Genomic DNA, 12,833 nt, shown 5'->3' on the forward strand with positions numbered 1-12,833 from the left:
TGGCCGGGAGTGGCCACTGCACTCCAGTCTGGGCAACAGAGTGAGACTCCAACTCAAAACCAAACCAAACCAAACCAAAACAAAACAAAAACTCCTGAATCTAAATCTTCAAGTCCAGAGAATGCTATCAATTATTCTAGAATTAATATCGATTTTATACAATCTTTTCCAGAAAATAGAAAATAAGAAAGGCCGAGCTAGGTGGCTCAGCCTATCATCCCAGCACTTTGGGAGGCCAAGGTGAGTGGATTGTCTCAGCTTGCAGGTTTGAGACCCGCCTGGGCAGCTTGGCGAGACCTCGTCTCTACAATGAATCAAAAATTAGCTGGGCATGGTAGCGTGTGCCTGTGGTTTCAGTTACTTGGAAGACTGAGGCAGAAGGATCGCCTGAGCTCGGCAGGTTGACGCTGGGGTGGCCGTGTGTGTCCCACTGCGCTCCAGCCTGGGTGATGGAGTGAGACCCCAACTCAAAAAAAAAAAAAAGGAAAGAAAAGAAAAGAAGGGAAGATAGCTTCACTCATTTTATGAGTTTTTATATTAAAACCAAGGACAATGTCAAAAAAAGAAAGAAAACTATACACCAATATCTTTTATAAATTTGGATGAAAAATTTCTCAGCACGATATTAGCAAACTAAACACAACAATGTAAAAAAATAATTTTACATCATGATGAAGTGGGATTTATTTCAAGTATGTGAAGCATTGGACAAAATCCAACAGCAGTCATGACAGTAAAACAGAACAAAAACAAACAAAAAGCAAACTCTCCTGAAAGTTAGGAGGAAGGGGCCATTACTTCAACTTGACAAAAGTCATCTACAGAAAACCTCATACTTCATGGCAAAAGATTAAAAATTTCCCCTTAAAACTGGGAATATGACAAGAATGTCAGTCCTCAACTCTTTCACTGAATGTAGTTCCAGGACATGCAGCCACTGGAAAGAAGCAAGAAAAAAAAAAAAGGCACACAGATAGAAAGGAATAAATAACACTCAGATGGTGTGATTGTCTACATAGGAAATCACCCCAAATTAAGTGAATTCGGCAAGAGCAAACATGGAAATAAATATATTAACAATGACTGTGTGGAAACTTTAAAGCAAAATTTACAGTTGTGACCATGAAGGTCAAATATTTAGGCACACACTTGGGGTGTTAGATAAAGATACAGTTTTCTGTCCCTGGCTCCAGGCTCCCGACCCTGCAGCCCTTGCGATGGTTTTTGGTTATACCGTTGGGTGTGTCAGTCTCAGGAGACAGAACCTCTCCAATCTCCCCCCGCTCCGCCCAAAAGGGAGGACTCTGATCTTGACTCTGTCTTGACTGTAGGCCTTAAGAACTTGCCTACAAGCCGGGCTCGGTGGCTCAGCCTGTCATCCCACGCCTTTGGGAGGCCGAGGTGAGTGGACTGCCTGAGCCCGCGGGTTCGAGACCCGCCCGGGCAACTTGGTGAGACCACATCTCTACAAAAATCAAAAATCAGCCGGGCATGGTAGCGCGCACCTGTAGTTCCAGCTACTCGGAAGGCTGAGGCGGAAGGACTGCCGGAGCCCAGCAGGTCGAGGCTGCGGTGGCCGGGAGCGGCCACTGCACTCCAGTCTGGGCGACAGTGAGACTCCAACTCAAAAGCAAGAATAAAAACAAACCAAAAAACCCTTTTGCTCTGCAAAAGACTATGTGAAGAAACAAAAAACAAGCTGCAGACTGACAAAATGTTTGCCAACTATATATCTGACAAACAGCTCGTACCTATAATACATAAAGATCTTTCGAAACTCCACAGCCAAAAAAAAAGTCCAATTGTAAAATGAAAAAAGAGACACGTCTCACTGAAGAAGACGTATAGATGGCAGATGGGTACACGAAGAGAAGTGTAACATCATCGTCCCTTAGGAAAATGCAAAAAAAGCCACAAGACATCACGACACACAGATCAGATGGCAGAAATAAAAAATAGTGACAGCCCATCTTGCTGGCAAGGATGCAGGGACATGAGGGCATGCCTGTGTTGCTGGTGCAGACAGATGGCGGTCCAGCCACTCTCGAAAGGTTTGCTTCTACAAAACTGTGCATGCAGCGACCATGTGAACGCCTGCATTCTTGAACATTCGTCCCCGGACAGTGACACCATACGTTCACACAAAAACCTGCTCGCAAATGTTGATAGCAGCTGTCTTCAGAATACCTCACACCTGAAGCAGCTCACATGCCCCTCAGTGAGTCGGCGGTCACAGGGACTGTAGTCTTTTGCACGTCCCCGGGAGCGGGACTCGGCAGTGAAGAGATCATCTCCTGACACACAAAACCTGGGCACCTCCCAAGGGAATTCAGATTCAAAAAGCCAGTCTCTGAAGGGGATATCCGCTGCGGTTCCATTTGTGTAACTTTTTTTTTTTCCGCCCAGACTGGAGTGCAGAGGCCGTTCCCGGCCACCGCAGCCTCGACCTGCTGGGCTCCGGCGATGCTTCCACCTCAGCCTTCCAAGTAGCCCGAATTACAGGCACGCGCTACCACCCCGGCTGATTTTTTGATTTATTGTAGAGATGAGGTCTCGCTGCCCAGGCGGGTCTTGAACCCGCGGGCTCAGGCCATCCACTCACCTCAGCCTCCCAAAGGCATGGGATGACAGGCTGAGCCATCGAGCCCGGCTGTGTCACATTTTTGAAATGACAAAGTGATAGAAACAGAGGCCAGGTGTGGTGGCTTACACCTGAACCCCCACACTTTGGGAGGCCGAGGTGGGAGGATCCCTTGAGGCCAAGAGTTGGAGACCAGCCTGGGTAGCAGGGTGAGAAACAGAAGCGGAGCCTGGAGTTGGGAGTGGAGGGGCTGGCCGGGCAGGAAGGAGGTGGGTGTGGCTTTGGAAGGGCAAGAGGGGGCCGTAGTCTTTTGTATGTTGACCGTGGTGTGGTGTAGACACAGGAACTCGCACCTTGGAGAGAACCAAACGCAAGCATGACGGCTGCAAGTGAATTGGCAAATCTGAACGAGACCGTGTCGTGTTAACACACTTGGCTGTGAGGTCCTAGAGTTTTGTACAACGTTACCGCTGGTTGGTGGGCAGTGGGGTCTCTGGGACCCCTCTGCATTTCTTCTTATAATTGCAGCGGATCTACCATCATCCATTTAAAACGTCAACTTAAAAGACAATACCAAGTGTGCATGAAAACGTGGAGGGACCCAAGATGTCACTCCTTGCTGGCGAGAAAGAATGCGGAAGGCACACCATGAGAGACATCTCGTCCGTTCTTACACATTTAAACCATACACCTTGTGCCCCGGCAAGTCCACTCCTCAGTGTTTACTCAGGACACATGAATGCATGGGTGGACACACATACCTAAATATAAATGCTCAAAGCGTCATTCATAATTGCCAGCAACTGGAAGCAACTCGGATGCTATGGACTTGTGAATGGATAAAGAAATTTGCTGGAGCTTCACAGTGGGACACTGGCGACCACGAGGACGAAAAAGCCACGCTACAACACGACGATGCGGGAAGGTCTCATTGGCAACACGCTGAAGAAAATGAGCCAGGCGCGGTAACCTACTCTCTAATTTCACGTGCAAGATATCCAGTCAAAGGCAAAACAATTGAGGGATGAAACCAGTGGTTTCCAGAGGCTGGGGGCAAGGGAAGGAACTTACTTCAGAGGGGCACAAAAAAATTTATTGAGGTGATAGGAATATCCCAAATGTCAATTGTGGTGGTGATTACATGGTTCACACTTGCCAAAACTCACCAAACTATACTAAAAAGGGTGAATTTTAGTGTATGCGATGTACGCTTTCCTTAAAAAATGAATTTTGCAAGACTTTTGCATAAGTGATCAATATGTTTAAATGAACTGCATTTCCCTATGTCAACAACAAATAGAAAATTAAATTAAAAAAGCCGTTTAACAAAAGCATCAATAAGCAACAGATTACCTGGACATACGGCTAACAGAGGCACATGCCTCCACACAGAAAACTAAGAAACATTACTCAGGGTAAAGACCTAAATAAATGAAGGATAAAACAACTTCATTGATTGGAAGACTAAAAGATATAAACAATTCACCCAACCCCAAATTGATCTGTAGATTCAATGCAAACCTGATCAAGACTCAGCAGAGTTTTAAAAAATAATGATTGAGGCCGGGCTAGGTGGCTCAGCTTGTCATCCCAGCACTTTGGGAGGCCGAAACTAGTGGATTGCCTGAGCCCACAGGTTCGAGACCCACCCAGACAACTTGGCGAGACGTCTTCTCTACAATAAATCAAAAATTACCTGGGCGTGGTAGTGCACTCCTATAGTTCCAGCTCCTTGGAAGCCTGAGGTGGAAGGATCGCTGGAGCCCAGCAGGTCAAGGCTGCAGTGGCCGGGAGTGTGCCACTGCACACCAGTCTGGGCGACAGAGTGAGACTTCAACTCAGAAAAAAAAAAAAAAAAGCCGGGTTCGGTGGCTCAGCCTGTAATCCCGCGCCTTTGGGAGGCTGAGGTGAGCGGATTGCCTGAGCCCGCGGGTTCGAGACCCGCCTGGGCAACTTGGCGAGACCTCATCTCTACAATAAAAATAAGAAAAATTAGCCGGGTGTGGTAGCGCGTGCCTGTAGTTCCAGCTACTCGGAAGACTGAGGCGGAAAGATGGGCGGAACCCAGCAGGTCGAGGCTGCGGTGGCTGGGAGCGGCCACTGCACTCCAGTGTGGGTGACAGAGTGGGACTTCAACTCAAAAAAAAAAATGAATAATAATAATTGAGAAGCCTATTTTTAAAATTTTTATTTATTTATTTTTAGATTGGGAAATACAGTTTATTTAGAAACTAAGAGAGAGAGGGAGAGGAGATTTGCCTCCCCAAGGTAGGGGAGGGGGCCAAAGCTTAGGAAAACACAGCAGCCGTAGCCCAATGAACACATGGCCTAGAACAGTGCTTAACAAAAACAATGTCTGAGACACCTATTTTAAAGTTCTAGAAAAATGTCAGAAAAAGCTGAAGCAATCTGGAAGAGTGGGAGGAGTCACCCTACTAGATACCTAAACACTTTAGAAAGCTCCAGTGCTTAGGTGGATATGACATTGGCTCAAGGGTGGACAGAAAGACCAATGCATGTGAGAGGACCTGATTTATAACAAAGGCGCCCCTGAATTGCCGTGAGAGATAGAAAGTTTTTCAATAAATAATGCTGGATTAATGTGATAATTAATCACAGGAGAACGTTAAAGCTATTGGAAGAAACCATGGCAGAATATCATCTTGACTTTGGGACAGGCAAATATTTACAATATTTGTAACAATAGGTTACAAAAAGCGTAACTGCTGAAAAAGACTAGATTTTATTAAATAAGTATCTTTGTTCGTCAAAATACACCATTATAAGAGTGAAAGGCCAAACCACAGACTCTGAGAAGATATTCGCATTGTGTATATTTTAAAAATGACTTAAATCCAAAATATAGAAGAATACCTACAAACCAAGAAACTAGAGAAAAATGTACCCATTTGTCCACAAAACATGACATCCAAATGGACGGTCATGGTATGTAAAACTGACTAATGTATTAGTCCTCCGGGAAGTGCCACTTCAAACCTCAATGTGATACTCGCACACAACTGCCGAGAATGAAAACAGAGAAAGAAAAAAGAAGAAAAAATGGACACCCCGCGCTGGCAAAGAGGTGGGAGCAGAAATTGACGAAACTGATAAAACCACTTGAGAACTGTTCGGCCCTATCTATTAAAGCTGGTCACGTATATACCCTGAGATGCAGTCATGTCACTCGTATTATTGAGAAGCAACGATATTATACGGACAACACCTGTGTTTATGTACAACACCTGTGTTGTCTGCAGTATTCTTCAGACCCCTACACTGGAAAGAATCCAAATGTGCCTCGGTAGTCTACCAGATTACAAGTATGGCATATTCCCACGATGGGGTATGCACTGCACAGAAATTTAAAAAGGACAAAGAAAACAGTCCCATCTAGCAATGGAAAGGGCGCCGCCCCGTGACAGTGGCGGGGCGGGTTGCGGGGGTCTTCCCAAACAGGAAGCGTGGGAAGGATGTAGCGTTCGATTCTGCTTACATCCATTTAAAAAACCCGTCGATGCTAATTATGGTCACGAGTCAGCCGAGTGGTGTGGGCAATGTCTGGAAGTGGCAAGGGAGGTTTCTGAGATGATGTCTATGGCTGACACCTTGACCCAAGGAATAAACAGGAATGTCCAATGTGTAAAAATGGAGAGCATTACAGCCGCCCCCCACAACACACACACACACACAGTTCAATGTACGTTTTCAAATAAAATGCGAGTAATAGACCGAGCGATTAAAATGTGCACATATACAGACAATGAATGAGGAAACGCTTTAAGTATAACACAGGAGTCTTCTAAATGCTACTCATCGATTAGGGCTCTCAGAAGGTCTCTAAACGTTGCCTGTGTGGTAACAATGCTGTGAACTCAAGGGTGGACATCTAAACACGCAGTCAATTTCAAATGACTCCTTTTTAACATTGATAATTTTACTATAGTGGCCACCCTGCAAGGCAAAGCCTGTCTTGAAAATGAAATGAAGTGCATATATTTGCACAACCAATGAAACTCTCCCAGAAACCAGCAACATAATCCTTCAGCGTGTATCCGGTGGCTATCAGTTGACCCTCCGAGGCGCGGGATCCGCAGCCTGATGGAAGGTCCGTCCGGGAGGGGAGTGGACCAGACAGGGCGACTCCGGGCCTTGAGCATCCACGGGGTTCCTGGACACAGGGGCCCGCCATGGCTGCCCAGCCTTGGGGCCTGCACTTGGCCTGCCAGCTGGCAAACTCTGCATTGACTGAGCCGGTCAGCCTGTCCTGAAGCTTTTCTATGTGTGCTATCCACTTGTGGAAGCACTCTGCACGCTATTAAAATTTCTGAGAACAAGATTTTTGTCAGCCCAACAAATTTATAAAACACAGAATGAAGGGAACGACAGAACATGGTGAGGATCGTGAAATTGCTTAACAGAAGGCACCTCGTTGGCATTCTTGGAACCCTCTGTGGAGTAAAAGGGCCGGCGTCCCTGGTGTCCACGGGGCAGTTTCCAGATTCCTCCTTGGATACACAAGTCCCATACCTCAGGGGAAAGGGTGCAGGGTCTGCACACAGCCCACCATGGCCTCCCGCGGATGCAGATCATCTCCAATCACGTGTAACACCCCACACGACGCCTGCACGTCACTGCGTCCAGGCAGAGGCAAGGCAGGACCTGCACGCCACACACCTAGGTTTTGCCTCTGTGGAACTGGGTGGAATCCTTCTTTCACCTGAATACTTTTGATCAGAGGCTGTTTGAGTCCAGGGATGTGGAGCCCATGGGTAAGGAGGTCCGTGTGTTCAGGTGTGTGTGCGCACAGGGGTGTGTGTGTGTGTGTGTGTGTGTGTGTGTGTGCGAGTGTGCACGTGTGTATGCACACATACCGTGTTCTGATAGAAAACACAAGGTGAACAAGTGACTCGCATTTCTTTTTTTAATTTTTTTTTGAGTTGGAGTCTCACTCTGTCGCCCAGACCGGAGTGCAGCGGCTGCTCCTGGCCACCGCAGCCTCAACCCGCTGGGCTCCAGCGATCCTTCCGCCTCAGCCTTCTGAGTAGCCGGAACTACAGGCACACACTACCGCACCTGGCTAATTTTGATTTATTGTAGAGTTGAGGTCTCACCAAGTTGCCTGGGCGGGTCTCAAACCCGCGGGCTCAGGCAATTCACTCACCTCAGCCTCCCAAGGCGTGGGATTACAGGCTGAGCCACCGAGTGGCTCCACATTTCTTGAGTGAAGAACACACGCTGCATTTGGGAGGTGGACGACCCTGTTTGCAAGAAAACCCAGAACAGCCAACCTAAGAGGCCATGCTGCTCGGATGGTCAGGAGCACACACGTGCACCGCTGGCTGGCTGTAATTCTGAGGCACGACACCCGTCAGGGGTGACGTGTGTATGCAACCGGTCGCCAGCACTGGGTCCTTATAGCAGGCGGCAGAAAGCAGGAAGGCTCCGGCTTCTGGTTTTCCTACCTCCCTTCGGCCTGTGCTGTGCCTCGCTTGGCTTTCTTCATGAAAAAGCATCTCAGAGAACGCCTTAAAACAACGAACAGCTGTTTTCGTCATGGACATATGCCGCCTGTCCTGCTTCAAGGGTAAAAATAAAACAAGATATCCTCAGTAAAGCAAATATATTTATTATGCACTTTCATATACATAGGGATTTTTGCATAATATAATACAAGGAATAAAATACACTTTGACACTGTGAAATTCAATGTACATTTTAGGCTATTTACACACCCCAAACCAAGGGAAAAATAATTAAAAAAAGCCTTTGTCGGCAACGACATGTGCCGGGCCTTGCCCGTGGAGGACTCGGGTGAAACACACACGCGAGCAAGGCCACCGTGCAACCGGGAGAAGGGTGTGGCCCGGGGGGATGCTGGCGAGGGTGGGGAGGACGACACTGCCCAGGCCGACTTCCTGCCGCTTCTCCTTTCAAAGCCTCTCCTGGAAGCACCCAGTTTCTGACTTTTCATGATTGTGCGCTTCCACTTTATGATGCGCTCATGACTTTTAGGGAAGGGGCACGGATGGGAGGTTATAAAAGCGTGATCAGCCCAGGGCGTCATGGCAACGACCGATTTACAAAATTTAAACATTTTAATGTCGAAAACAGCTATGGAGTTTTGTGTGAGGGGGCGGCTTTTATTTTCTAATGGACAGAAGCCATTTTCAGTGAGTAAACCTGCCATAGAAACAAGCAGCATGTGGCCCTGGCTGCCCCTGACCTCACCGAGAGCCCTTGTTCTCTTCCCAAGAGGATTTACATAAAACCACCAGAGGAACGCCTGCCTTTGAAAAGGATATTTTCCCAGGAAGTTCCTTCCCACCAACTGTTTCAAGTGTCTACAGTAAGGATATGAAAACATTGAGCTCTTTGACAAACATAAATCCCTTATGCAATGATTCATATCTTTGCCCTTTGGCCACACAAGGTGCAATTTTGTAAAAAAACAATAAAATTAAATAAATACAATTTTAATAGTTCAAGGTTAATAGAAAAACTGGCAGCTTCCAGAGTTCTCTTTCTAAAGAAAAATACATGTAATAAGAAATTAGAGCTTCACCCTCTACAGAAAGGTCAACGCACTGCTCTCGGGATAGGAGTAAAGGTGTTGCAATGATAGCACATATGTTCATATTTATCCATAGAAACGTTAACACTTTTAAGGCTACTTTGCAAGAGTCCTAATAAGTGTATTTAATAAATGTCCCATAGGGACAAGAATTCAAAACTTGAAACATTCACGTTCGAGTGAGTACTATTGCCATGTCACCGTAACAAAGATCGAATGTATCAGCTTATCTCCCAGTCCTCATTATGACTTACGGATGACAGACAGAATGAGGTGGCTGACTTTAAAAGTAAAAGCAAGAGAAGCCTCACACGAAGGTTCAGGTGAAACATCTGAACAGTGACTCATGTCCATTCCATGAACAACGCTCTACATGGCCCTCATGCAGAAAGATGACATCACTGCCCTTCGCCACACATTCTAAGTACGGTTTTTTTCCTTTTTAGCAGTAGCAGTGGTTTTGTGCTGAATCTCCAAATCCTCTTTCCTAATTCTGCCTTAGTGACAGCACATGGAAAGAACAGAACTTCTAGGTTCTGTAAGATTAGCGGGGCTCCTTCTAAGATCAAATCCATAGCCTTGGCTTCTGAAGCACCGTGCCGACCTTCCCAGACACACGCATGTCCCATCCGAGCTGGCCCACTGGCTCAGGCCACGTCCACACCCAGGAGGTTGAGGCTGCGGTCACAGGCCCATCCGAACCGTCACCTCCCTCGGTCACAGACGCCGCCCTTCGCCCTGGCGTCCGGCCCTCTTGCACGCGACTGTCCGAGAAGTAGCCAGGAAAGAGCGTGTGGACGAGCTGCAAACCCAGCACCGTCACGTGCCAGGCGACACCCGCGAAGCACACGTGCGCCGTGCCTGGCGCCGAGCGAGTCACCCGCGAAGGGCAGCACGCTGTGCTCTACTCACGAGCATTCACCCACCGACACCAGGAAATCCACCCAGTTGATTCTGAGCGGGGCTATTCTGGCCATGCAGTCATTTACACAACGGAAACAGCTGAGGGAGAAGCCAGCCCGAACGCTCACAGGGGTGTGCTTCGTCGGAAGAGAGAAGGTCAGTCGATGAAACGCTTGGGGGTCAGCGGTCCCCCCTGAGGCACAGGTGCCTTCCCTCTGCCCGGCTCTGCCCCTGAGTGGCCCCGTCCCAGGAACGCTGGTCCGCCTTCTCGGAGGCGGAGTGCGTCCCAGGGGGAGACGAGGAGCTCGCCTGCCAGCAGTCTGGCTGTCTGTCTGGATACCTCTGGTCAGAGAGGAAGGTTCCACAGGAAATCCAGATTTAAACTACTCAGAGCAGCTCCCTAAACGACTAGGATTTTTAAAAAACATCTGTCAAGAAATCATTTTTTCACCTCAGTGTGACATTCATACAGAAATTGATTTTTATCCAAGGCTGAATGTGTAGTGAACATAAAACAGTTGCAAGATGCATTTTATTAAGCAACATTTTTAAAGATACAAGAAACAGGCCATACACTAAAATGCAGATGTGACAAACAGTATGATGAAGGTTTTTTTGGCCACAAAAGAGAAAAAATAAATACAAGGAACACTGCCTTTTCATATACACTGGACCATGGCACATGCACATTTATCAAATCTTAACTTAACGATTTTTTCAGCTTTCGTCAGGGAGCTGCAGTGTGTATCTGCATGGAAAAGTGCTTATTCCCGGTAGCGAGCACAAAGCAGACACCACGAAATGTCTCGAGCGCAGAGGGGACACCAGGCTGGCCTCCCTGCGCAGGCACGTCACAGTAATGAAGGCGACTGCGCTGCGGACCGCACGGTCTTCGTTTTCTGCCCCCGGCCAATCAACAGGCAGTTGAAGTTTCCGTCCAGCAGCGGAAGGACCACTCCAGGCACAACGTCTTCTGCTTCACAGAGTAGGAGACTAATGCAGAAGCAGACAAAAAGAATACATCTCTACATTAGTCTCTGTAATGACATGGAGCATGAGGGTCTACTACAAGAATACGTATGTCTATAAATCCAAACGTGTTGACCACGTGAGGCACAAAGCAGACTTGTCTACTGGAGATGATGATCCGCCTTCTAAGCCACTTTAAAATTCCACCAAGGGTTGACCTTAATCCATGTATTCTGCTCTTTAATATATATTCACCCTTTGCCTTCCAAAAGATATCATGAGAGTTGGAGGGCTTGTACCATCAAAACTAAGTATTTAAAAAATCAGCGACATTGGGGAATGGATTAACCACTTGGGACAAATGACGTCTGAATGGCATTTCACTGGTCGCCACAGAGTCATGCTCCTTACGGCAAGACGGGGGAGTTTAATGACAATAATGTCGCACCTATCACATCCCTACCATATATCCTCAAAGACAAAAGTGGCAAGAGAGACTGCAGTGTGTTTAAGCAAAGAGTACAGTTCTGTTTGAGGAAGAAAAATGGTTAAGCACAGGGGAATAAATTTAGTTGTACAAACTAGCAGAGATTTCTGAGGGACTCTTTGGATTTCTCTTCAATATCAGAAATGTGTTTCTAAAAAAGTATCCAGAATTTATAAAAAACATGCACCTACCTCTTTTTCCATTAACTTCCTCTATATAACTGGTGAGGCATCCTTTGCCATGAGATGGAGAAGACAGTTTTATTTAATAAACATGACTATTTTATTTAAATATAATGTGCCCTGACCAGTCTTGCCAAAACAGCCATCTGCCATCATTCGCACCTGTGCCTGGTTTGTGAAAACATTATTTGGAAGACTCTTAAGAGATCTGTCATAATAAAAGTGACCATCTAGTGACAGAATCTCTGACTTCTTTTTGGACAAAAAGGGAGGGAATTAACTCCGACTATCTACTAAGCACCACAGACACTGTCGTTTTCAAACCCAAATGCCGAAAGTTACAGACACAGCCCCTCCCTCGGCCACCTTCAAGTATCTTTTAAGAGGGAGGAATGCGCGAACAGGAAAGAACACTTCATCTGGGGCCGCAGGCAGAACATTCGCTCACTCATTCGTTCGCTTTTCCTCCTTATTCAACTCGTCTTTCCGGAGACGTTACCACACATCCGAGCGCTACTCCCAGTGCCGGAACACACGGAAATTCCACCCTCAGAGTTTTCAGTTGGGGGACGGGAGAGCAAACACCACCAAGGGGCACCAGCAAGGCCCCAAAGCCCCCACGTGACCTTTGGAGGGCAGTCCCTTTTTGGGACAGGCCTCCCTCCCAGGTGCGTGTTCCAGGGACCCTCCGGCACCGGCGGTCCAGCTGGCGCTGCCGTGCGAGGCTGCCCGCGGCGTTAGTGACTTGCCCCCGGGGCCTTCCCGTGCCCGCCCACCTCACGCGAGGGCTTGCGAGCACACCGGCCACGCGGGCTCCCGCCGGGCCGGCTTCGCTCCAACGGCCCGCCCCGTGCCCGCTCCCTGTTCACCCCATCTCGGCCCCAATGGCGATTGTGCGGTTGCCGGGGCTCAAAAGCCCTCGGGGAAACACTCTGCCCCGCGCAGGAGGCGGAACGAGACGTGGCGCGAGTGCGGAAAGGCCTCCCCGCCGAGGAGTTCGAAACCCGAGCGGCGGAAAGGCGGCTCACGGGCCAACGGCATCCGACCAAGGGGACGGTGGGGGCGACGCGGGCGGAAACCCCTCGAGGAGACGCCCCCCTTGCGGGAATAAACGCCGGCCTCCGGGCGTGCCCGCGC

General features: G+C 48.1%; 1 protein-coding gene across 1 annotated transcript in view; it reads right to left on the reverse strand.

Moving 5' to 3' along the window:
- ANKRD50 (ankyrin repeat domain 50) overlaps positions 1-12,833 on the reverse strand; it is a gene marked incomplete at its 5' end in the record, with an annotated part of 56,106 nt that overhangs the window by 5,635 nt on the left and 37,638 nt on the right. The window contains 5 exons of the mRNA XM_021718341.1: positions 8,813-8,925; positions 9,760-9,957; positions 10,082-10,157; positions 10,914-11,051; positions 12,392-12,557. Of these exons, the coding sequence (XP_021574016.1) occupies positions 8,813-8,925; positions 9,760-9,957; positions 10,082-10,157; positions 10,914-11,051; positions 12,392-12,557 (691 nt within the window). The remainder of the gene's footprint in view (positions 1-8,812; positions 8,926-9,759; positions 9,958-10,081; positions 10,158-10,913; positions 11,052-12,391; positions 12,558-12,833) is intronic.

Source organism: Carlito syrichta, unplaced genomic scaffold (assembly GCF_000164805.1).
Source record: "Carlito syrichta isolate Samal-C Ts95f unplaced genomic scaffold, Tarsius_syrichta-2.0.1 Scaffold312104, whole genome shotgun sequence".
Classification (NCBI taxonomy): Eukaryota; Metazoa; Chordata; class Mammalia; order Primates; family Tarsiidae; genus Carlito; species Carlito syrichta.